The following is a 21,696-nucleotide window of genomic DNA, read 5'->3' as shown; positions in this document are numbered from 1 at the left end:
GTGTATAACTGATGTTGTAAGTTAAACATAAATTGTATGTTTGTAGTTTCATAAATCTCTACTAATATTATTATACCAATATCCACAAATCAAGAACAGTGCAAAAATTGTATTTTATTAAATATCAGGCACAAATTTGTTGAACATAAATTGTCACTTCTTAGACATTGTATTACAAAACAAACACTAATGAACAAATAATATTTTTTACCAATGCAAAGAAAAATGTAAAAATGGCAACGAGGTTTTATTCTGTTGCATCTTCCTGCGCCGGCTCGTACTGCAGGAGCTGTGGGTGAAGGTCACAAAACAGGGTCATTCTCACACACACACACACACACACACACACACACCATGGGCTGAAGCGCCTGTCTAACACTCATAGCTCCAGGGAACACGAGGCTGAACCTGAGCTTCTGTGAATGTGCTAACGGTGTAATCATCTCACCCTGTCTCTCAGATCCTTGTTCTCGGCCAGGAGCTGATCATACTTCTTCTGTAAGTCCGTCAGCTCCAGACGCAGTGTCTCCGAGTCGTCCTCCTCCGGTCCGGCGACGCCCAGGTGATGCTTGATGAAGCTGGAGTTAGGGTTAGTTAAGGCTGGTAATCCCTCCACACATCCACACTGACTCCATGTAAACCACACTCACATCAGTCTTTGTTAAAACACATTAGTACACGTTTGTCATTTAATTCAATGTCTTTAGTTCGCCACAAGCTTGGGTGTAACAGTCAGAAGTTATTTAAATATATTATTTATTCATAGCATTACATTCACAAACTTGTTATTCATAAATCAAATTTTAATTGAAATTAACTCAATTGCAGCATGATAAAAATACGGAGTGTTTTATCAGCTGAATATAAGTGCGGTTACGCTAAACAATGGGTCTAGTTTTGCTTTACATTAGTCTAAACAGAATGAGCTGTTGTGGCGACGAGATTTGAGCAGATTCTGGTCGGAGATCGGCAGATTAGATCAGATTCTGGTCTGAGAACGGCAGATTAGAGCAGATTCTGGTCTCAGATCAGCATATTAGAGCAGATTCTGGTCTGAGAACGGCAGATTAGAGCAGATTCTGGTCGGAGATCGGCAGATTAGATCAGATTCTGGTCTGAGAACGGCAGATTTGAGCAGATTCTGGTCTGAGAACGGCAGATTAGATCAGATTCTGGTCTGAGAACGGCAGATTAGATCAGATTCTGGTCTGAGAACGGCAGATTAGAGCAGATTCTGGTCTGAGAACGGCAGATTAGAGCAGATTCTGGTCTGAGAACGGCAGATTTGAGCAGATTCTGGTCTGAGAACGGCAGATTAGAGCAGATTCTGGTCTGAGAACGGCAGATTAGAGCAGATTCTGGTCTGAGAACGGCAGATTAGATCAGATTCTGGTCTGAGAACGGCAGATTAGAGCAGATTCTGGTCTGAGGACGGCAGATTAGATCAGATTCTGGTCTGAGAACGGCAGATGAGATCAGATTCTGGTCTGAGAACGGCAGATTTGATCAGATTCTGGTCTGAGAACGGCAGATTTGAGCAGATTCTGGTCTGAGAACGGCAGATTTGAGCAGATTCTGGTCTGAGAACGGCAGATTAGATCAGATTCTGGTCTGAGGACAGCAGATTTGATCAGATTCTGGTCTGAGAACGGCAGATTAGAGCAGATTCTGGTCTGAGGACGGCAGATTAGATCAGATTCTGGTCTGAGAACGGCAGATTAGATCAGATTCTGGTCTGAGAACGGCAGATTAGAGCAGATTCTGGTCTGAGAACGGCAGATTAGAGCAGATTCTGGTCTGAGAACGGCAGATTAGAGCAGATTCTGGTCTGAGAACGGCAGATTAGAGCAGATTCTGGTCTGAGAACGGCAGATTAGAGCAGATTCTGGTCTGAGAACGGCAGATTAGATCAGATTCTGGTCTGAGAACGGCAGATTAGAGCAGATTCTGGTCTGAGGACGGCAGATTAGATCAGATTCTGGTCTGAGAACGGCAGATTAGATCAGATTCTGGTCTGAGAACGGCAGATTTGATCAGATTCTGGTCTGAGAACGGCAGATTTGAGCAGATTCTGGTCTGAGAACGGCAGATTTGAGCAGATTCTGGTCTGAGAACGGCAGATTAGATCAGATTCTGGTCTGAGAACGGCAGATTAGATCAGATTCTGGTCTGAGGACAGCAGATTTGATCAGATTCTGGTCTGAGAACGGCAGATTAGAGCAGATTCTGGTCTGAGAACGGCAGATTTGATCAGATTCTGGTCTGAGAACGGCAGATTTGAGCAGATTCTGGTCGGAGATCGGCAGATTAGAGCAGATTCTGGTCTGAGAACGGCAGATTTGAGCAGATTCTGGTCTGAGAACGGCAGATTAGAGCAGATTCTGGTCTGAGAACGGCAGATTTGAGCAGATTCTGGTCTGAGAACGGCAGATTTGAGCAGATTCTGGTCTGAGAACGGCAGATTTGAGCAGATTCTGGTCTGAGGACAGCAGATTAGAGCAGATTCTGGTCTGAGGACGGCAGATTTGAGCAGATTCTGGTCTGAGGACAGCAGATTAGATCAGATTCTGGTCTGAGAACGGCAGATTAGATCAGATTCTGGTCTGAGAACGGCAGATTAGAGCAGATTCTGGTCTGAGGACAGCAGATTAGATCAGATTCTGGTCTGAGAACGGCAGATTAGAGCCGATTCTGGTCTGAGGACAGCAGATTTGAGCAGATTCTGGTCTCAAATCAGCAGATTTGAGCAGATTCTGGTCTGAGAACAGCACAGAAGCGTTTGGTTTCAGTAAAGGATACTCCAAGGCATTGTTGGGTTTCTCCGTTTCCTCGTACAAAGCCACCAAGACTGAAATACAGAAGGTCAAATCATCTGCATGCAAAAGATGTTTGATTAATATTGATTTGATGAGTGATTTTACCATTGGTGAGACTGTCGAGGACTCCGGCCTTCTCCAGATATCTCCTGAACTGCTCTCGCTTCGACTCGGAGGCCTGCAAACATCACACCACAGAAGAACACTCAAATAAACCATTTCCACTTCAGGACAAAGTGTGTAACTTTCCCCAATCTCGAGCTGAAGTAGGTGAAACATTCACACACATTCAGCTGTGAGTTAGAGGATTCACAGAAAACAGTTATTCACACACACACACACATATTAGAGCAGTTGAATAACATTTAAAGTGTCTAAATGTCAGTTTGTCAGATTCTGTATCAAGTGTCTAGTATCTGAGTCAGTATTGTGTTTGTTAGTGTCGCTAGTTAATGAGATTCTGTTCAGCTGTGTGAACTTCAGGAGAACCGACACTAAAACACCAGCGGCTTTAACGAAGACAAAAGATCCAAACACACACTTTATCACACATTTACACTCTAAGTTTAAAGTTTACGTTCTGTCACTACGTCCGTGAAAGATATATAACGTTAGCTTTTAAAAGCTAAACAACAGCTCAAATCCTTTCTGTTCTAGTTAAACAGCATCTTTACATGGATAAATGTCGAGTTTTATTTACTCACTCTGTAATGCGCCATCGCGAATGACAGCCACGAAATGTTTGTTCGCCAAATGCCTCGGACGGGCGACTCTTCCGTGCGCATGCGCTGAGCAAAGACGGAAACACAACACACACGGTCGCCCTGGCAACGCTTAAAGTGACCGTCATCAACACTAACTGCTACACACATAAGGAAATGAGTCTTTGTGGATGTATGGTCATATTATTTTATCAATATAGTTATTGCATTTATTCATTGTTAATGTTTTTTGGTGATATACATCCGGGATAGATTAATTATCAGACTCACAGATATTCATTTTCATTTATGTGTTTCATTTAGTTTGAAAACTAATTTCTCTCGACTGTGGTTACAGCATTTACAGCCTGAAAATATAAAATCATATAATTATCGTCATGATTCATATTTTTTGTCTCGTTTTCGTTGATGAAATGAACAGTGTTTTTGAGTAATTTTCTAGATTTAAAATTACACAGTTGATTAATTCACCACAGCAATAATGACCAAAGACTTTCATAAATAAAATCATGGTAATATTTTTGCAGAAATAATAATAATAATGCTGGAATGCAGAAATACTACACAGAGCAAACTGCTATATTAAGATAGCATGTTAGAAAAAGTAAATAAATACAATAATTCTTGGATTTAATAGATTTCTCTGTACACTAATTATATAAAACTATATTGTCAGTTCATCATACTTGCATTTATTTCCATTGAAACATATAGAAACAGATGAACTTATTAATTATCCTCTGTCTCCCTCTAGTGTTCAATATTAATGTCACAGTTTTTCAGTCATTCAGACTCGTTTCTCAAACTAAAGTCACTTTATCAAACAGCGATCACAACATCAGTCTATGTGGGATAAACTGAGGATCATTTATCATTGTTTCAGCACAAAATACATTCAATAAATACATTTACATCAATTCATCTCACACTCGGACACAAACACCAGCAAAACCCTACAGGCCAATTTACACACGTTTACATTCTCTTTTCAGAACAGTTAAACTTCAGTTCATAACCAAAACATAAATCAAAACTGAATAAGACACAAATTTGCAACATCTCTACCGTAATATCATATTGAAATATATTCTAAATCTAAAAAAACAAATACTATAAAAGCAAGTAGATTTTACCTCTATAATTTTGACTAAATATAAACGTATGTTAAGTGAAATAGTTTCATCAGCACAGCACTAAAAAAACAATAACTCCCTCTTATTTTGTTTATTCATATTTTTCAGATTCTGCAATGAGATGTAAACTTTTGAGCACAACTGTGTGTGATCAGGGTAACGTCAGTGAGACACCAATCCCACGATCCCCCTCCATCATGTCCTTCCACTGCTGGTTTGACTGGTTCCCAGTGCCGCAGTCCTTCAGAGTAATGGTTGAGGCTGCATGGGAACGGAGGATGCGGGAACACTGCACTTTAACAAATATGATATATTTTATTGTATGTTTCTAAAGCACACGTGTCCTCGTCTGCCTCACGTGAATCTACAGCCAGCCGCAGTTCTTCCTTCAGTGCTGTGGAGGACCGGGGAGAAGGAAGGGTTTGCTGATGGGAATACACTCAAGCACTCTAGCTAGGCTAACATGAATTAATAAATGGGAATATTTTAGAAATAGCTCAATTCTTCGAAGTTTATGTAGCAGGTGCTAAGTCCCAGTTAGGAGTTTACCAAAGTAGCTAATTTAGCTAGACTAATTTTACAACATAAACGCACTCAGTTTAAATCAACAACAATTAATCTTGTGTTTTTGTAAATACTCTATTTAATATGGTTTTATGAATTTGCACTTACCTTTGTCTGATTTAAACCTCTGAAGATACAGCTGTATCTCTTTTGTTTGTGTCGTCTACCCTGATTTCTCCTGTGACGAACTCGCTGGTTAGCGCGTGCGCTCGGTTCGTGTGTATTGTGACGCCTGCTGTCCAGCATATCTTGTTTATGTGATCGCTGGGTTGCTGGTGAAGTATGAAAGTGGAGTGAATATCCACCCAGTTCTGGTGCCCAATTCTTAACCTTAGCGTGGTTAGATGCATAAGTCTCAGGTTTATTAATTAAATGTTTTTCTTCTGTAACTTTATTTAAGTTTCAGTTATTGTTGTTGTTATTTGTTTTGTTTATTTGGAGACCATTTTGTTAATTTTGTTTCTCGTTATAGGAGCCAAGGCTTCAGGGCCGGCCGCTCGTAGGCCCTCGTGTGCGGTGGTGGGGTTCTGTCACGGAGTGCTGTGTGTGCGTGCGTGTGTGCGTGTGCGTGTGTGTGTGCGTGTGTTGTGGTGAGACCTGTGCACAGGCTGGTATAGGAGTCTTGTGCTCATTAAACTAGTTTCCCTGCCATTGGTAAGCCTCGGCCTCCTTTTCATGTTTGGTTTCTTTAATGTTTGCATGTGTAACCTGCTCCTTCAGTCTTTTAATGTTTTAAGATTACTGCTTGATGATTGAAATAAAACTTTTGTATCTTGTGGTATCCACGCCTCAGGCCCTTCTTTCGATAGCCATGTTCCTGTGTGTCCTTTCTAGGAGGTTAAATTCATTAATATTTATATTTCCCTGTTTAACAGGGTGGCATAGTCAGCTATATCGTATGGAGTTTGCTTGCTCTCACCTCAATGCGGCGTCCCGCTACATATAGGCTACTTAAATACTTTAGCCGCAAATGTCCTCACTGAGCGAACACCGAGTGCTGTCTCTGATATCAGTGAGCGAGGAGTGGAGTGCGGAGTGGGAATGGTGACCCTGGAGCGGAGTGATTATTGAACACTTACACGGAGGGGAAACTGTTGGCGCTCCAGTCCGCTAACACATACTCTGACTTAAACTACAAATGTTACCACTGTGCAGCTTCATTTGCTAAGTGGTCTGAGGCAAAAATTGGTGTAATATTTTCGTTTTGTTTGAGTGGCTTGGAGGTAAGGCAACGACCCATTTGCAATATTTCCACTAGGTTCTCTCTTGTGTATTATAATTAGCCCCAACCCTTTACAAAGCCCAGTGGATAAGGCACCAGTCTTTTGTCACCGGTGCGGGCCGGGGCGGACTCGGATGACCAGCCACCCCAGACTTAAACACCACCGTGAGGAGCCGACACCACAGGTCCGCAACAGATGGACAACGCAGACAAGAGATAATTTCAAAGGAATAACAATCTTTATTGAACACAATATATCAATGAGCACAAGCGTGATAGACTTCAGTGTCCTCTAGGTCTTCTCCAGCTACGGGTAGGTACTGATCTAACGTCGCAGTTTCGCCCTGACGGCGACTTCACCAATGATACGGCTCACTTCAGGACTCGGGCAGCGAGTATGCAGGGAAGGATGCTTCTCAGTCAAGGATACCTGCGTCAATACACAGTAGTGAGTGAGTGAACTTGGAGGGTTACTTCACCAGCGATGCTGCATACTTCCAGACTCAGACGGTGAGTAGGAAGGTAAGGATTCTTCGCAGTGCAGAATACTTGGATCGATGTACAGTAGTGAGACAGTGGTTTAAAGGCTTCCTTCACCAGCGATGCTGCATACTTCCAGACTCAGACGGTGAGTAAACAGATAGGGGTTCTTCTTAGTAATAGACACTTTCGTCAGGGCACATTAGTGAGAGAGTGATTTACATGGGCGGCTTCGCCAGCAATGCTGTATATCTTCGGAGCTCAGGCGGTAAGTACGAAGGTAAGGATTTTTCCACAGCAATATGTTCCTTCCTAGAGCTCACAAACAGAGAGAGTGGATTAAGAGGAGGTTTCAGTGAGGCATTATAGTACTCAAAGCTCAGACGGCCCGAGAGAGGATAACGCAAGAAGATACTTCACCAGCTCAGCTGTATCACTCTGGGATTCTAATGGAGAGCAGGTATAATAACTTTTCACAAACGTGTAAGCAGGGGTTGGGGCCGCTTCTCAGCAAAAGCACACCGCACTCGTGTTCACTTCAAATCCACAGCAATGAATCAATGTGTATCAATAAGGCAAAAGCACTGCAATTCACTCACACAATAGGGCTGATCAGAGGCCTCAATCCATTCGTTACACTCTCGTGGGGGATATTCAATCCTCAATTCCTCTTCAACACACTCTGAAACACACAGCTTCCCCAACAGTCAGATTTACATTCACTGCATCCTCTTCAAGCTTTTCGAATGTTTGTAAGATGAAATCAATTCACTTATCTTTCTCTCACCCTTCACAGCGCAGAGCCAATCGGTAAATCAGTACAGCAGATTCCCACAGACAAACTCTGATCCAGCAAACTTCAATGGCGGCTTTCACCTCAATGAGACTTCAACAGGACACCTCCACACCCAAACAACTTCCCCGAACAAGCTTGTGCCCAAAACTGCTCCGAGAAAACCAGCTTCGCAGAAACTTCTCTGAATGGCCCTTTTATCCTTGGCTTGTGAAGCAAGCAGCCTGTACGAACGCCGCTCCTCTCTCTCTCTCACACCTGTAATGCATTAGCGCTAATCAGGCCGGACAGGGGCTGCGTCCGAAACCGCATACTTCCCTACTATTTAGTATGGGAAAAAGAGTAGGCGAGCGAAAAAGTATGTACGAATCCAAAAGAGTAGGCGAGAATTACCTGGATGACGTACTAATTATCGCGAGATTCGGACTTAAGTGCGTTCGAATATGCCTACTTTCCTAATATATAGTAGGCGAAAACAGTACGTGAAGGAAGCAGTACGTTCGAAACATCAGCATTCATAAAAGAGTTGGCGAGAAGTTCCCGGATGGCTTACTGCTTTCGGCCAGATTTTCGAGTGCTCGACCGATGGATACTCTTCTATCCCAGGAGGCCACGCGAGAGGATACGTCATTATCAAACATCGCAGAGATCAGCGACGCGGGTGCTTTCAAATGTGAGTAAACACGGTTCCTTGTGCTAAAATTGCATGTGTTGAACTACTGTAGAGTAAACTGTTGAATTGTTGAAGGTGTAAAGACGTTACACAGTGTAGTATAGTTGTGATTTTGCTGTAAAAACACGTTTTATTATGTATAACGTTAGCTAACAGGGGAGCTCCAGTAAGGACACGTAAGTTACGTCTCTAAAGTGGATTTACATAAACCATATACATCTCAAAGACGCTTATTTTAAATGTCTACTTACATCTGACAGGGAAATATTCAGTAGGCTAAGTATTGCAGAAGAGCACATCACAACATGAAATAGACATATGAGTGATGAATGTGTGCTATTATTACAAATCTATAAAGTAATAAACAGTTAGCCTATCTATTTTATTTGTCCATTACTGTTGATAAATTGAGGAACATTTATGTTGGATAAAAAGTTAAAACAACCTCAACATGTAAATGTAGTGTTGAGCTCATAAATCACAGAGGTAATGTGAATCTGGTCTGGATGTTACAGGGACAGATGAACAGATGTGTGTTTATCCGGTGGAGAGTGGCTCATGAAGCTGAATGCTGCCATCAAAGGCTTTGAGTGAGTATACTACAGAAATTAATAACAACAACTATTTAAATATTAAGTTGTAGTTTATTTAATTATTGTAGTTTCAAACAGAGCTATTACAGCACTTTTCTGATTCTTGATTTCTGTGCATTTGCAGCGCAGCTTTTGTGGAGCAGGACCTGCAAGGAAAGATGACGGCGGCATTTGTGAAAAAAAGCATTTTTGTCTTCTAAATAATACTGAAATCAAATGACATTGTGCAGTTAAAATTACTGCTTTTGTGTTATGTTTGTGCATGTTTGTAGGATCTGAAATGTCAGCAGGCTGGTGTGAGCACTGAGGATGAGGAGCCCAGAGCTGAATCCTGGAGATGGTGCAATGGATGAGTCCCTCCATCACTCCACCTGCCCTTATGAGTCCCTCCATCACTCCACCTGCCCTTATTGCCTCAGATTGTGAAGCACAACACATCACAGAACAACCTCAGGCACGGCTCACCTCTGGCGGTCAGCTGATTCATCAGAATAAAGCCGCAGAATGGGAACCGCCGTGTTGAGATGGCAGAAGGATGTGGGGTTCAGCGCCTGTAGTCTACATACATGATTGTAGTTTGAATAAAGCTTTGTTTCATGTGTTGACTTGCATTTGTTTATTGTGTGATGGTGACTTTCATTCATTCTTTTACTAATTTATTAATATTTCTCATTGTTGTCAGTAAATAAAATATAATTATTTAATTAATGCTTTATTTAATTGTTTGAATGAAAATGTAGTTCACTATACACATCTAGAGTGTATTCTATCATGCATAGCTATGTCATATGACATACATTACAATTTGTTTGTTTTATTGAATTATATCATTTTCAGTAAACAGTAATATAATTAAGTATTGGTCAGCATTTATCATTGTTATTATTGTATGTTTTGGGGTGGGATAGCAATGCAATTCATTCTGGGGTAATATTAATTTTTAATAATAATGATACTTAAATTTTTCGAGTATAAAATCAACAGTTTTCTCCAAAGCCGAATCTTCACACAGCTGCCCTTTGTGCAGACATTACAAACATAATATGAGATTTTTTTACACAGGAAAAAACCTAGAAGGTTGAATATCTTAATATATATTTTCTTAAATAATTCATTATAATACATTTAAAAGCTGCACTTTTTGTTATTTATAGGCCTGAGGGATGAAACGAGAGTTAAATTCAACAAGAAAAAGAGGAAAACATAAAGCAGTTAGCCACTTTTGCTTGTGGATGAAAATGTTTGGATATAAAATAAAGAAATTAACACCATATTCAAGAGATGACAATTTTGGGATTTCGTAATAAAAATAGGCTAAATAATATCGTTAAGGATAAAACGGCATTAGTAGGGTTAAATATAAGAACTTAAATCAACCCTAAATGTAATCACAAAATAAATGGGCAGCAATTTCTTCAAAAACACCACAAAATGAGCAAGTTTAATCAATATCAAGATATTTACAGATATATATTTAAACGTGTCGTTCAAATCTTTTAAGTTGTTGCGCGTGTGATAACGCATCGTATAGGTCACATGATAATGTCAACATGGAAGATGTCCGGTTCGCATTCATACTCAACGAGATTTGGCTCTAAAGCACCTACTCTTTTAGCGCTCGTTAAGTAAGTACTTATTGAAATTAAGTACCTACTCATTGAGTATGCGGTTTCGGACGCAGCCAATGTTTCTGCCACACCCGGAACCGGAGTGGGATGTGTCGCACACAAACCATTCCCTTGGGAAACTCGTGACTCGTCAAGAGGGTTCCGCTCGCTGAGTGTTTTTGTCACCCGTGACACTTTCACTTTGTTGTTTTTTATTTCTGGAGTATTTGGTATGCATGTCCTGCTGTGTCATATTTTGTAATGTTAAGGTTGCACTGATGTATAGATTGCACTCCTGTCTTAATATTTTTCATAAGTGTTTCCCTTTTGTCTTGTTTTAGGAGAATTCTGGAGAAAATGGACCCGCTGGGGAAGGTGACTCCCATGCAGGCCAAAAAATAAATAAATGGGACAACTTATAAAGTACAAAAGTTTGACACATCTTTGCTTAAAGGTGCTCTAAGCGATGCTGGGTGACGTCACTTCTTGTTGACGTTCGAAGTATTGTCAACCAAATGGAGTCTAGCTCGACCCTCCCTCCTCCTCATCCCCTCCCCTCCCTCTCCCTTCCGTGCTTCCTGAAACAGTCATGAACCATTTAGAAAACCAAACTGGATTTACAGACCTGTCCAGCAGAAACAGAGCCAGCTAAATGTCGGATTGGAAGCCCTTCTGCCGGCGGAGTTCTCGCCACCTTTTGAACACTTTTCCGATGGGAACGCTTTTAAATTCGGGACTTCGCGTTTCTTCTCCTTTTCCCTATTCTTTGTTATTTGTTCATCGGAACGTCGTCTCTTTGGTCGTGTGTCGGCCATATCAAAATTCTCAAGAATTTACAATTTTAACATTAGTCATTGTTAGGACATCTCTCCTCTAGCTAACTTCCCTCTTCATGCTTATCTCTCCTCCACCCCCCACACCCCCCTTCATGTGCACGCGCACTAACCACCCTAACCCTAACCCTAACCCTAACCCGAACAGCCTCTTAAGTTAAAATTTGAATGCGATGAGCTAGTAATCAAGATTGAAAGTTGTGATGGCTTCAGCAGATCTGTTGGAGTTTTTCAGCTCATTCTAGCAGAGAGGAACAGAATAGCGATGGATCAACCAGGTGATGATTTTTCAGTGACCAGAAATAAATGGAAGGAAACCAGAAGGACTTCTGGAATGATACTGGAAAAGAAATAGTTTGTTATGGTCAGCAGTGTAAGTGAAATAGCTGTGTAAGAGTTTTAGCATCAATAAAACTGGCAAATTACAACAGTTACTGACAAATCTTATACAGCACAAGTGCTAATGTTCCAGTGCACTATCATCAGTCAATAAACATGAGCTCATATCAAAAGACCATCGAAAGGGGTTTTAACTGATCACAAATATTTATTTAATGCTCCCCGTGTTATATTTCAATCACAATGCATTGTGGACAGCCTAATACATGGTCAAAAGTCCCTTTATCAGATATATGAAGAAAGTATTAAGAAAGTTCCATCCTACCTTTCATATAAATCCTGAGAGAGAAAACACATGACGGACGAGCAACAGGTGAGTAATCAGGAGATGCAGGTGAATGAAAAACAGACCAAAACAGTAGATCAAAATAATTTCTTCCTTTTAACATTCCTAACTTACAGTCAGTTGATCTTGGCTATTTTGCACAATTCAATAAAAACCAGCTCAAACAAACCACCGAAAGCCACAGAATGCAACTGCATGCTTGTACTAGCTGAAAACCAGAACAGCTTATGCAATTCACTTTTATATCTTTGCTGTGGTGCATCATGGGAGGTGGGAGACACCAAGTGTAGAAGATGAAGGGGGTTGTTTGTTGTTTATAAATTAAAAAGCTTTTCAATTAGTAAATATGTATAAATGACAAATAATAATTTGTGGATTAGGGAATGTACAAAAAGCTTTTTATATTGAGATTTGATTGTTTGGTGAATTTAATTCCTGGTTGTTTGTATGTCTATCAATGGTTGTGCCCAAGAGTATAAATGCCCACAAGCTGAACTTGCACAGGATGGTCAGTCTGTGATGGAAGCTGGAGAGTGAGGAAGCTGCTGAAGGTTGGAATAGTGAGAATGGACAATCTGTATATTTTCTGCTTTCACAGAAAGGGCTTAAGCCTAGTCTCAGACTTCAATGCATGTTTGCGCTGTTTTAACTGAAAGCAATTTGCACTGACACATATCATAATGTCAGTACCATTATTCTGTTTCAAGATGCAAACTGGTAATGTTTTTTTTTTCTTTATTTCTTCTAATGTATGTTCATAAAAGCTACTGAAAAATCCTAAATTAGCTAAGGCCTGATCCTGGCTTAATCTAAGCCCAGTCTGTGACCTTTTTCACTTTGCTTAATTTGTTTTGTAGATAATTTACCCTGCGTAGATTAGCATTTTTAATGTAAATCTAGAATATTCATATTGTTTAAGTGTAATCAACCAATCAGAAGCTGTTTTTGCAGGTGGAAAGCATGCAGTTTATGGTGTGACACTGATATAAAGAGCGTCAAGAGATTCAAAAGAAACGGTCTAGTTTTGGTATATTGTATATGTTTTTTCATTCTTGTATTTCTTTAGTCTTCACTGGTGTATTTATTAATTGTTTTTCAGATGCTTCATTGTCACTGGAAAAGGGTGAGTAATATTTAGCTACATCCCACACAAAGCTTGTAGGGAGTTTATTCCACAGCTCTTCAGATTTAGTGATTTGAACCATTTCTAATAAGGACGGTCTTTGTGTACCTAAAATGTGTAAAGGGACTTGTTTTATTTTAATCCTAAACGAGTCCTTTGGACCTGTGCAGTTTACTTAAGTATTTTAACATTGAATTAAGAACTTATTTGTTCTTAAAATTGAACCATTAAATAGTTTGCCCAGTAAGCATTTACGAGCACATAATTTATTGACTGTCATAAATTTAATTTCTGTGTAATGTTTTAAATGTTTTCATTTAAATACATCGTTAGTTTTATACAGTGTTGAATCAGAATGGGTTAAATGAATTGTAATACAGACTGAGTGCAGTGTTTTAATGGCATTGCTGGGTGTACAGTTAATGAGACTAAAGAGCCATTTTGCCCTCGATGTTAGGCATCCTGGCTAATGTTGTCCCTGAATTTGTGCAAACTGAATTTGGTGAAAACAAAGTTGGTAAATGTTTTGATGAAAGTTATGCTATGTAGAGCAAGTAAAAGTGGCACATTTAAAAAATTGTCAACCAGATTAAGTCATTGGAATCTTATCAAAGGAAGAAAATCTTTAAAACTAGAAGAGAAATCTGTGTTCGTTATAATGACACCTTTGATCCTCGGGGCCGTATTCACAAAGAATTTTAAGGCTAAAAGTAGCTCCTAACTGGCGAATTTAGGAGCAACTCCTAAAAATAAAGTCACTCGTTACTTTAGGACTCCTAATTTTTTTGACTAAGAGTAATTCACGAAGCATTTTAGCCCTAAAAGTAGCACCTAAGTCTGAGACGGCTTAAAAGAAGTCGAGAGGACTCCTAACTCACTAAGACCTTCACAAACCGCTTTTTGTGGCATTTCACGTTGCGATGTTTTGAAATGCGTGTGCGGCGCTACAGGAGCTTCCAATTGCGAGGGAACAATTCTGCATTGTAGGCATAACTAGGGATGCAATAACGCCACCAACAACAACCAAAACTAGGCTACTCACTGCATGTAAACTAATTGTAACGTTTCATTGCGAATCAAATTAAAATGTTCTTCTCTTTGCAAACGTAGGCAGAGGCATATAGTGACAGATTAATTCAATAATGTTGCAAAGATATTGCATCAATCCATATGTTTCATTAGGCTACTAGGCTATTTGTTTTGCCTTACTCTTTATTCATTTAGGCTATTTATTCAGTTATTCATCATCTTCCATCCTTCGCACTACTTGTGTAGTGCCCGCATTCTCAGACCTGTCACCTGTCACTCATCATCGTAGGGGAGGGGAATCATTCCCGCGTTACAATCATCAGCCAATCAAGGTGGTCACTTCAGTCAAGCTCGTGCATGAGTAATGACGTCATCCATAGCAACGAAGACTCACTCTTAGTTTAGGAGTTGTCATTTTTCTTTACTAAGAGTAGGTCTGAAAGGCGTTGTGAATAACTTTTAAGAGAAAACTCCTAGCTAAAATCTTTTAGTGCGATTTAGGAGTACTCCTAGTGGTAAGATAAAATGCTTTGTAAATACGGCCCCTGATCCTCTGATCATAGTAATGTGGTTATGTAATGTGATACTTTTATTGTGATTCTTTTTATCCCTTTTGTTAAAATCCTTTTGTGTACTGCTCTTATAAACATTACAAATAGGTTATGCAGATTGAGATTTAATGTGTAATAGGTATTTTACAGTCTCTTTTAGCAGCCGGCCTATGCCAGTGTTTTAACAGTCTTTAAGAGTTTTTGTATCTTTCGCTTTTTCTGCTTTCACACAGATTTTGGAATTATTGTTTCTTTTATTTGGTGTATCATGTTAACTATTCTGTTTTCTCTGTAGGTCTGAGATCTAAAGGGGTCTGATATGATCTCTATCACTGAGATTGGATTGTTCATGTGGTCCTTTTTCGTCCAACTTTGTATGAAAGTTGCAAACTTGTCTTGTATTTTGTTACACTTTGTTTTGTTTATGCTTTCATTTTAAAGCCTTTTTGTACTTGGGATATATAATAGTCCATATTTCCATGTTCTTTTTTAAAAGCCTTTGCTAACCAACTTTTTGTTACTACCCTTTTATTTTTGTCCCTTTATGATTGTACTTGTGCCCATATGCCCGTTAGTGTAATCTGTAATAACCTATTTGTAAACCTTAACCCTTTTATTAAAGTTTTCAAAATGAATTTAAAGTACTTGGCAGGTTTATTTTTTTATTTATTTTTTTGTGTGTGTGTTCCCATTTGCCTGTGGTGGCTGGTCCCCTCCAGCTGTGTAGATAGTCTTGTCTGTTGTCCTTCCCACACAGTTTTTGTATTTATGGCTTTGCCACTTGTACTGTTTAAGGCTTGTTTCTTTGTCCCTTTTTTCCCCCTTAAAACTCATTTTGCCCCTTTTTGTCCCTTCATCCCTCAAGCTACATCGGGCTCCCTCGTTCGTCTGGCTCCACGTTGGTCTGATATCACCCTTGTTGTGCCCCTTTGGCTCCACCGGACTCTTCCTTTTCTCCAGCTCCACGGCCCTATGATTCTGCCTTGGCCGTCTAGTGCTGTGGTCTTGACTTGGGTCTTCGGCTCGCACTAGGTCCCCACCTCTAATGGCTCCATCTGAGTTGGTTGTCCCCCTGGTTCTGCCTGGCCCATTCACCAAAGGTCCACCCATCCTTTTATCGACTGTTCCGTGGCCCTACATCCTGGTGATCCTGCTGGGGCTTCCTTCCGTTATCTCTTCTGTGGTGGTTCCCTCTGTCAGCACCCGTCTTGGTCATGCCTTTCTCCAGCTCCAAATCTTCGAACTGCCACTTATCATCTTTTGCCTCTTTATTCATATCACTTTTAACCTTGTGGTGCTTCCATTTTATACAGTTTTATTTTCCTGTTTAAGTGTACTTGTAATTTCATGCTCCCTTTTCTGGGTCTCTTTTGTAGATGTTAATGTTTTGTATTTATGCAGTTGACTGACTTGTAATGTATTTTTCTTTCATTGTAAAAGTGTTTAACAATTTGTTTTGAGAAATAAACATTTTTTTTTTTTAATTGGGGTAAGAGTCCCAGGGGTAAGAGTCCCAGGGGTAAGAGTCCCAGGGGTAAGAGTCCCAGGGGTAAGAGTCCCAGGGGTAAGAGTCCCAGGGGTAAGTAAGAGTCCCAGGGGTAAGAGTCCCAGGGGTAAGAGTCCCAGGGGTAAGAGTCCCAGGGGTAAGAGTCCCAGGGGTAAGAGTCCCAGGGGTAAGAGTCCCAGGGGTAAGAGTCCCAGGGGTAAGAGTCCCAGGGGTAAGAGTCCCAGGGGTAAGAGTCCCAGGGGTAAGAGTCCCAGGGGTAAGAGTCCCAGGGGTAAGAGTCCCAGGGGTAAGAGTCCCAGGGGTAAGAGTCCCAGGGGTAAGAGTCCCAGGGGTAAGAGTCCCAGGGGTAAGAGTCCCAGGGGTAAGAGTCCCAGGGGTAAGAGTCCCAGGGGTAAGAGTCCCAGGGGTAAGAGTCCCAGGGGTAAGAGTCCCAGGGGTAAGAGTCCCAGGGGTAAGAGTCCCAGGGGTAAGAGTCCCAGGGGTAAGAGTCCCAGGGGTAAGAGTCCCAGGGGTAAGAGTCCCAGGGGTAAGAGTCCCAGGGGTAAGAGTCCCAGGGGTAAGAGTCCCAGGGGTAAGAGTCCCAGGGGTAAGAGTCCCAGGGGTAAGAGTCCCAGGGGTAAGAGTCCCAGGGGTAAGAGTCCCAGGGGTAAGAGTCCCAGGGGTAAGAGTCCCAGGGGTAAGAGTCCCAGGGGTAAGAGTCCCAGGGGTAAGAGTCCCAGGGGTAAGAGTCCCAGGGGTAAGAGTCCCAGGGGTAAGAGTCCCAGGGGTAAGAGTCCCAGGGGTAAGAGTCCCAGGGGTAAGAGTCCCAGGGGTAAGAGTCCCAGGGGTAAGAGTCCCAGGGGTAAGAGTCCCAGGGGTAAGAGTCCCAGGGGTAAGAGTCCCAGGGGTAAGAGTCCCAGGGGTAAGAGTCCCAGGGGTAAGAGTCCCAGGGGTAAGAGTCCCAGGGGTAAGAGTCCCAGGGGTAAGAGTCCCAGGGGTAAGAGTCCCAGGGGTAAGAGTCCCAGGGGTAAGAGTCCCAGGGGTAAGAGTCCCAGGGGTAAGAGTCCCAGGGGTAAGAGTCCCAGGGGTAAGAGTCCCAGGGGTAAGAGTCCCAGGGGTAAGAGTCCCAGGGGTAAGAGTCCCAGGGGTAAGAGTCCCAGGGGTAAGAGTCCCAGGGGTAAGAGTCCCAGGGGTAAGAGTCCCAGGGGTAAGAGTCCCAGGGGTAAGAGTCCCAGGGGTAAGAGTCCCAGGGGTAAGAGTCCCAGGGGTAAGAGTCCCAGGGGTAAGAGTCCCAGGGGTAAGAGTCCCAGGGGTAAGAGTCCCAGGGGTAAGAGTCCCAGGGGTAAGAGTCCCAGGGGTAAGAGTCCCAGGGGTAAGAGTCCCAGGGGTAAGAGTCCCAGGGGTAAGAGTCCCAGGGGTAAGAGTCCCAGGGGTAAGAGTCCCAGGGGTAAGAGTCCCAGGGGTAAGAGTCCCAGGGGTAAGAGTCCCAGGGGTAAGAGTCCCAGGGGTAAGAGTCCCAGGGGTAAGAGTCCCAGGGGTAAGAGTCCCAGGGGTAAGAGTCCCAGGGGTAAGAGTCCCAGGGGTAAGAGTCCCAGGGGTAAGAGTCCCAGGGGTAAGAGTCCCAGGGGTAAGAGTCCCAGGGGTAAGAGTCCCAGGGGTAAGAGTCCCAGGGGTAAGAGTCCCAGGGGTAAGAGTCCCAGGGGTAAGAGTCCCAGGGGTAAGAGTCCCAGGGGTAAGAGTCCCAGGGGTAAGAGTCCCAGGGGTAAGAGTCCCAGGGGTAAGAGTCCCAGGGGTAAGAGTCCCAGGGGTAAGAGTCCCAGGGGTAAGAGTCCCAGGGGTAAGAGTCCCAGGGGTAAGAGTCCCAGGGTATAAGAGTCCCAGGGGTAAGAGTCCCAGGGGTAAGAGTCCCAGGGGTAAGAGTCCCAGGGGTAAGAGTCCCAGGGGTAAGAGTCCCAGGGGTAAGAGTCCCAGGGGTAAGAGTCCCAGGGGTAAGAGTCCCAGGGGTAAGAGTCCCAGGGGTAAGAGTCCCAGGGGTAAGAGTCCCAGGGGTAAGAGTCCCAGGGGTAAGAGTCCCAGGGGTAAGAGTCCCAGGGGTAAGAGTCCCAGGGGTAAGAGTCCCAGGGGTAAGAGTCCCAGGGGTAAGAGTCCCAGGGGTAAGAGTCCCAGGGGTAAGAGTCCCAGGGGTAAGAGTCCCAGGGGTAAGAGTCCCAGGGGTAAGAGTCCCAGGGGTAAGAGTCCCAGGGGTAAGAGTCCCAGGGGTAAGAGTCCCAGGGGTAAGAGTCCCAGGGGTAAGAGTCCCAGGGGTAAGAGTCCCAGGGGTAAGAGTCCCAGGGGTAAGAGTCCCAGGGGTAAGAGTCCCAGGGGTAAGAGTCCCAGGGGTAAGAGTCCCAGGGGTAAGAGTCCCAGGGGTAAGAGTCCCAGGGGTAAGAGTCCCAGGGGTAAGAGTCCCAGGGGTAAGAGTCCCAGGGGTAAGAGTCCCAGGGGTAAGAGTCCCAGGGGTAAGAGTCCCAGGGGTAAGAGTCCCAGGGGTAAGAGTCCCAGGGGTAAGAGTCCCAGGGGTAAGAGTCCCAGGGGTAAGAGTCCCAGGGGTAAGAGTCCCAGGGGTAAGAGTCCCAGGGGTAAGAGTCCCAGGGGTAAGAGTCCCAGGGGTAAGAGTCCCAGGGGTAAGAGTCCCAGGGGTAAGAGTCCCAGGGGTAAGAGTCCCAGGGGTAAGAGTCCCAGGGGTAAGAGTCCCAGGGGTAAGAGTCCCAGGGGTAAGAGTCCCAGGGGTAAGAGTCCCAGGGGTAAGAGTCCCAGGGGTAAGAGTCCCAGGGGTAAGAGTCCCAGGGGTAAGAGTCCCAGGGGTAAGAGTCCCAGGGGTAAGAGTCCCAGGGGTAAGAGTCCCAGGGGTAAGAGTCCCAGGGGTAAGAGTCCCAGGGGTAAGAGTCCCAGGGGTAAGAGTCCCAGGGGTAAGAGTCCCAGGGGTAAGAGTCCCAGGGGTAAGAGTCCCAGGGGTAAGAGTCCCAGGGGTAAGAGTCCCAGGGGTAAGAGTCCCAGGGGTAAGAGTCCCAGGGGTAAGAGTCCCAGGGGTAAGAGTCCCAGGGGTAAGAGTCCCAGGGGTAAGAGTCCCAGGGGTAAGAGTCCCAGGGGTAAGAGTCCCAGGGGTAAGAGTCCCAGGGGTAAGAGTCCCAGGGGTAAGAGTCCCAGGGGTAAGAGTCCCAGGGGTAAGAGTCCCAGGGGTAAGAGTCCCAGGGGTAAGAGTCCCAGGGGTAAGAGTCCCAGGGGTAAGAGTCCCAGGGGTAAGAGTCCCAGGGGTAAGAGTCCCAGGGGTAAGAGTCCCAGGGGTAAGAGTCCCAGGGGTAAGAGTCCCAGGGGTAAGAGTCCCAGGGGTAAGAGTCCCAGGGGTAAGAGTCCCAGGGGTAAGAGTCCCAGGGGTAAGAGTCCCAGGGGTAAGAGTCCCAGGGGTAAGAGTCCCAGGGGTAAGAGTCCCAGGGGTAAGAGTCCCAGGGGTAAGAGTCCCAGGGGTAAGAGTCCCAGGGGTAAGAGTCCCAGGGGTAAGAGTCCCAGGGGTAAGAGTCCCAGGGGTAAGAGTCCCAGGGGTAAGAGTCCCAGGGGTAAGAGTCCCAGGGGTAAGAGTCCCAGGGGTAAGAGTCCCAGGGGTAAGAGTCCCAGGGGTAAGAGTCCCAGGGGTAAGAGTCCCAGGGGTAAGAGTCCCAGGGGTAAGAGTCCCAGGGGTAAGAGTCCCAGGGGTAAGAGTCCCAGGGGTAAGAGTCCCAGGGGTAAGAGTCCCAGGGGTAAGAGTCCCAGGGGTAAGAGTCCCAGGGGTAAGAGTCCCAGGGGTAAGAGTCCCAGGGGTAAGAGTCCCAGGGGTAAGAGTCCCAGGGGTAAGAGTCCCAGGGGTAAGAGTCCCAGGGGTAAGAGTCCCAGGGGTAAGAGTCCCAGGGGTAAGAGTCCCAGGGGTAAGAGTCCCAGGGGTAAGAGTCCCAGGGGTAAGAGTCCCAGGGGTAAGAGTCCCAGGGGTAAGAGTCCCAGGGGTAAGAGTCCCAGGGGTAAGAGTCCCAGGGGTAAGAGTCCCAGGGGTAAGAGTCCCAGGGGTAAGAGTCCCAGGGGTAAGAGTCCCAGGGGTAAGAGTCCCAGGGGTAAGAGTCCCAGGGGTAAGAGTCCCAGGGGTAAGAGTCCCAGGGGTAAGAGTCCCAGGGGTAAGAGTCCCAGGGGTAAGAGTCCCAGGGGTAAGAGTCCCAGGGGTAAGAGTCCCAGGGGTAAGAGTCCCAGGGGTAAGAGTCCCAGGGGTAAGAGTCCCAGGGGTAAGAGTCCCAGGGGTAAGAGTCCCAGGGGTAAGAGTCCCAGGGGTAAGAGTCCCAGGGGTAAGAGTCCCAGGGGTAAGGGTTAGGGTTAGGGTTAGGGTTAGGGTTAGGGTTAGGGTTAGGGTTAGGGTTAGGGTTAGGGTTAGGGTTAGGGTTAGGGTTAGGGTTAGGGTTAGGGTTAGGGTTAGGTTAGGGTTAGGGTTAGGGTTAGGGTTAGGGTTAGGGTTAGGTTAGGGTTAGGGTTAGGGTTAGGGTTAGGTTAGGGTTAGGGTTAGGGTTAGGGTTAGGGTTAGGGTTAGGGTTAGGGTTAGGGTTAGGGTTAGGGTTAGGGTTAGGGTTAGGTTAGGGTTAGGGTTAGGGTTAGGGTTAGGGTTAGGGTTAGGGTTAGGTTAGGGTTAGGGTTAGGTTAGGGTTAGGGTTAGGGTTAGGGTTAGGGTTAGGGTTAGGGTTAGGGTTAGGGTTAGGGTTAGGGTTAGGGTTAGGGTTAGGGTTAGGGTTAGGGTTAGGGTTAGGGTTAGGTTAGGGTTAGGGTTAGGGTTAGGGTTAGGGTTAGGTTAGGGTTAGGGTTAGGGTTAGGGTTAGGGTTAGGGTTAGGGTTAGGGTTAGGTTAGGGTTAGGGTTAGGGTTAGGGTTAGGGTTAGGGTTAGGGTTAGGTTAGGGTTAGGGTTAGGGTTAGGTTAGGGTTAGGGTTAGGGTTAGGTTAGGGTTAGGGTTAGGGTTAGGGTTAGGTTAGGGTTAGGGTTAGGGTTAGGGTTAGGGTTAGGGTTAGGGTTAGGGTTAGGGTTAGGGTTAGGGTTAGGGTTAGGGTTAGGGTTAGGGTTAGGGTTAGGGTTAGGGTTAGGGTTAGGGTTAGGGTTAGGGTTAGGGTTAGGGTTAGGGTTAGGGTTAGGGTTAGGGTTAGGGTTAGGGTTAGGGTTAGGGTTAGGGTTAGGGTTAGATAGGGTTAGGGTTAGGGTTAGGGTTAGGGTTAGGGTTAGGGTTAGGGTTAGGGTTAGGGTTAGGGTTAGGGTTAGGGTTAGGGTTAGGGTTAGGGTTAGGGTTAGGGTTAGGGTTAGGTTAGGGTTAGGGTTAGGGTTAGGGTTAGGTTAGGGTGAGGGTTAGGG

At 44.5% G+C, this 21,696-nt stretch overlaps 1 protein-coding gene across 1 annotated transcript; it reads right to left on the bottom strand.

The window, feature by feature from the left end:
- Positions 1 to 94: 94 nt before the first annotated feature.
- mycbp (MYC binding protein) lies at positions 95 to 3,627 on the bottom strand. The gene is made up of 5 exons (XM_079879308.1): positions 3,521 to 3,627; positions 2,922 to 2,994; positions 2,800 to 2,848; positions 449 to 578; positions 95 to 289 (listed from the first exon to the last, which is right to left on the bottom strand). The coding sequence occupies exons 1-5, from the start codon at positions 3,599 to 3,601 to the stop codon at positions 248 to 250; spliced, it is 375 nt and encodes a 124-aa protein (XP_079735434.1). The 5' UTR covers positions 3,602 to 3,627; the 3' UTR covers positions 95 to 247.
- Between the last annotated feature and the right edge of the window lie 18,069 nt (positions 3,628 to 21,696).

This window comes from Squalius cephalus, assembly GCF_949319135.1.
Source record: "Squalius cephalus genome assembly, chromosome: 8".
NCBI classification, from domain to species: domain Eukaryota; kingdom Metazoa; phylum Chordata; class Actinopteri; order Cypriniformes; family Leuciscidae; genus Squalius; species Squalius cephalus.
Note: the sequence above shows the minus strand (reverse complement) of the source record. Positions and strands in the feature narration are given on the sequence as shown.

Excerpts from the sequence above, each read along its gene's own strand:
- mycbp (XM_079879308.1), bottom strand. The coding sequence starts at position 3,601 with ATGCGCACGGAAGAGTCGCCCGTCCGAGGCATTTGGCGAACAAACATT. Across the intron at positions 2,849-2,921 it reads CCTCGACAGTCTCACCAATG|TCTTGGTGGCTTTGTACGAG; the intron begins GTAAAATCACTC and ends TCTGTATTTCAG. Across the intron at positions 290-448 it reads ACAAGGATCTGAGAGACAGG|CTCCTGCAGTACGAGCCGGC; the intron begins GTGAGATGATTA and ends CTTCACCCACAG.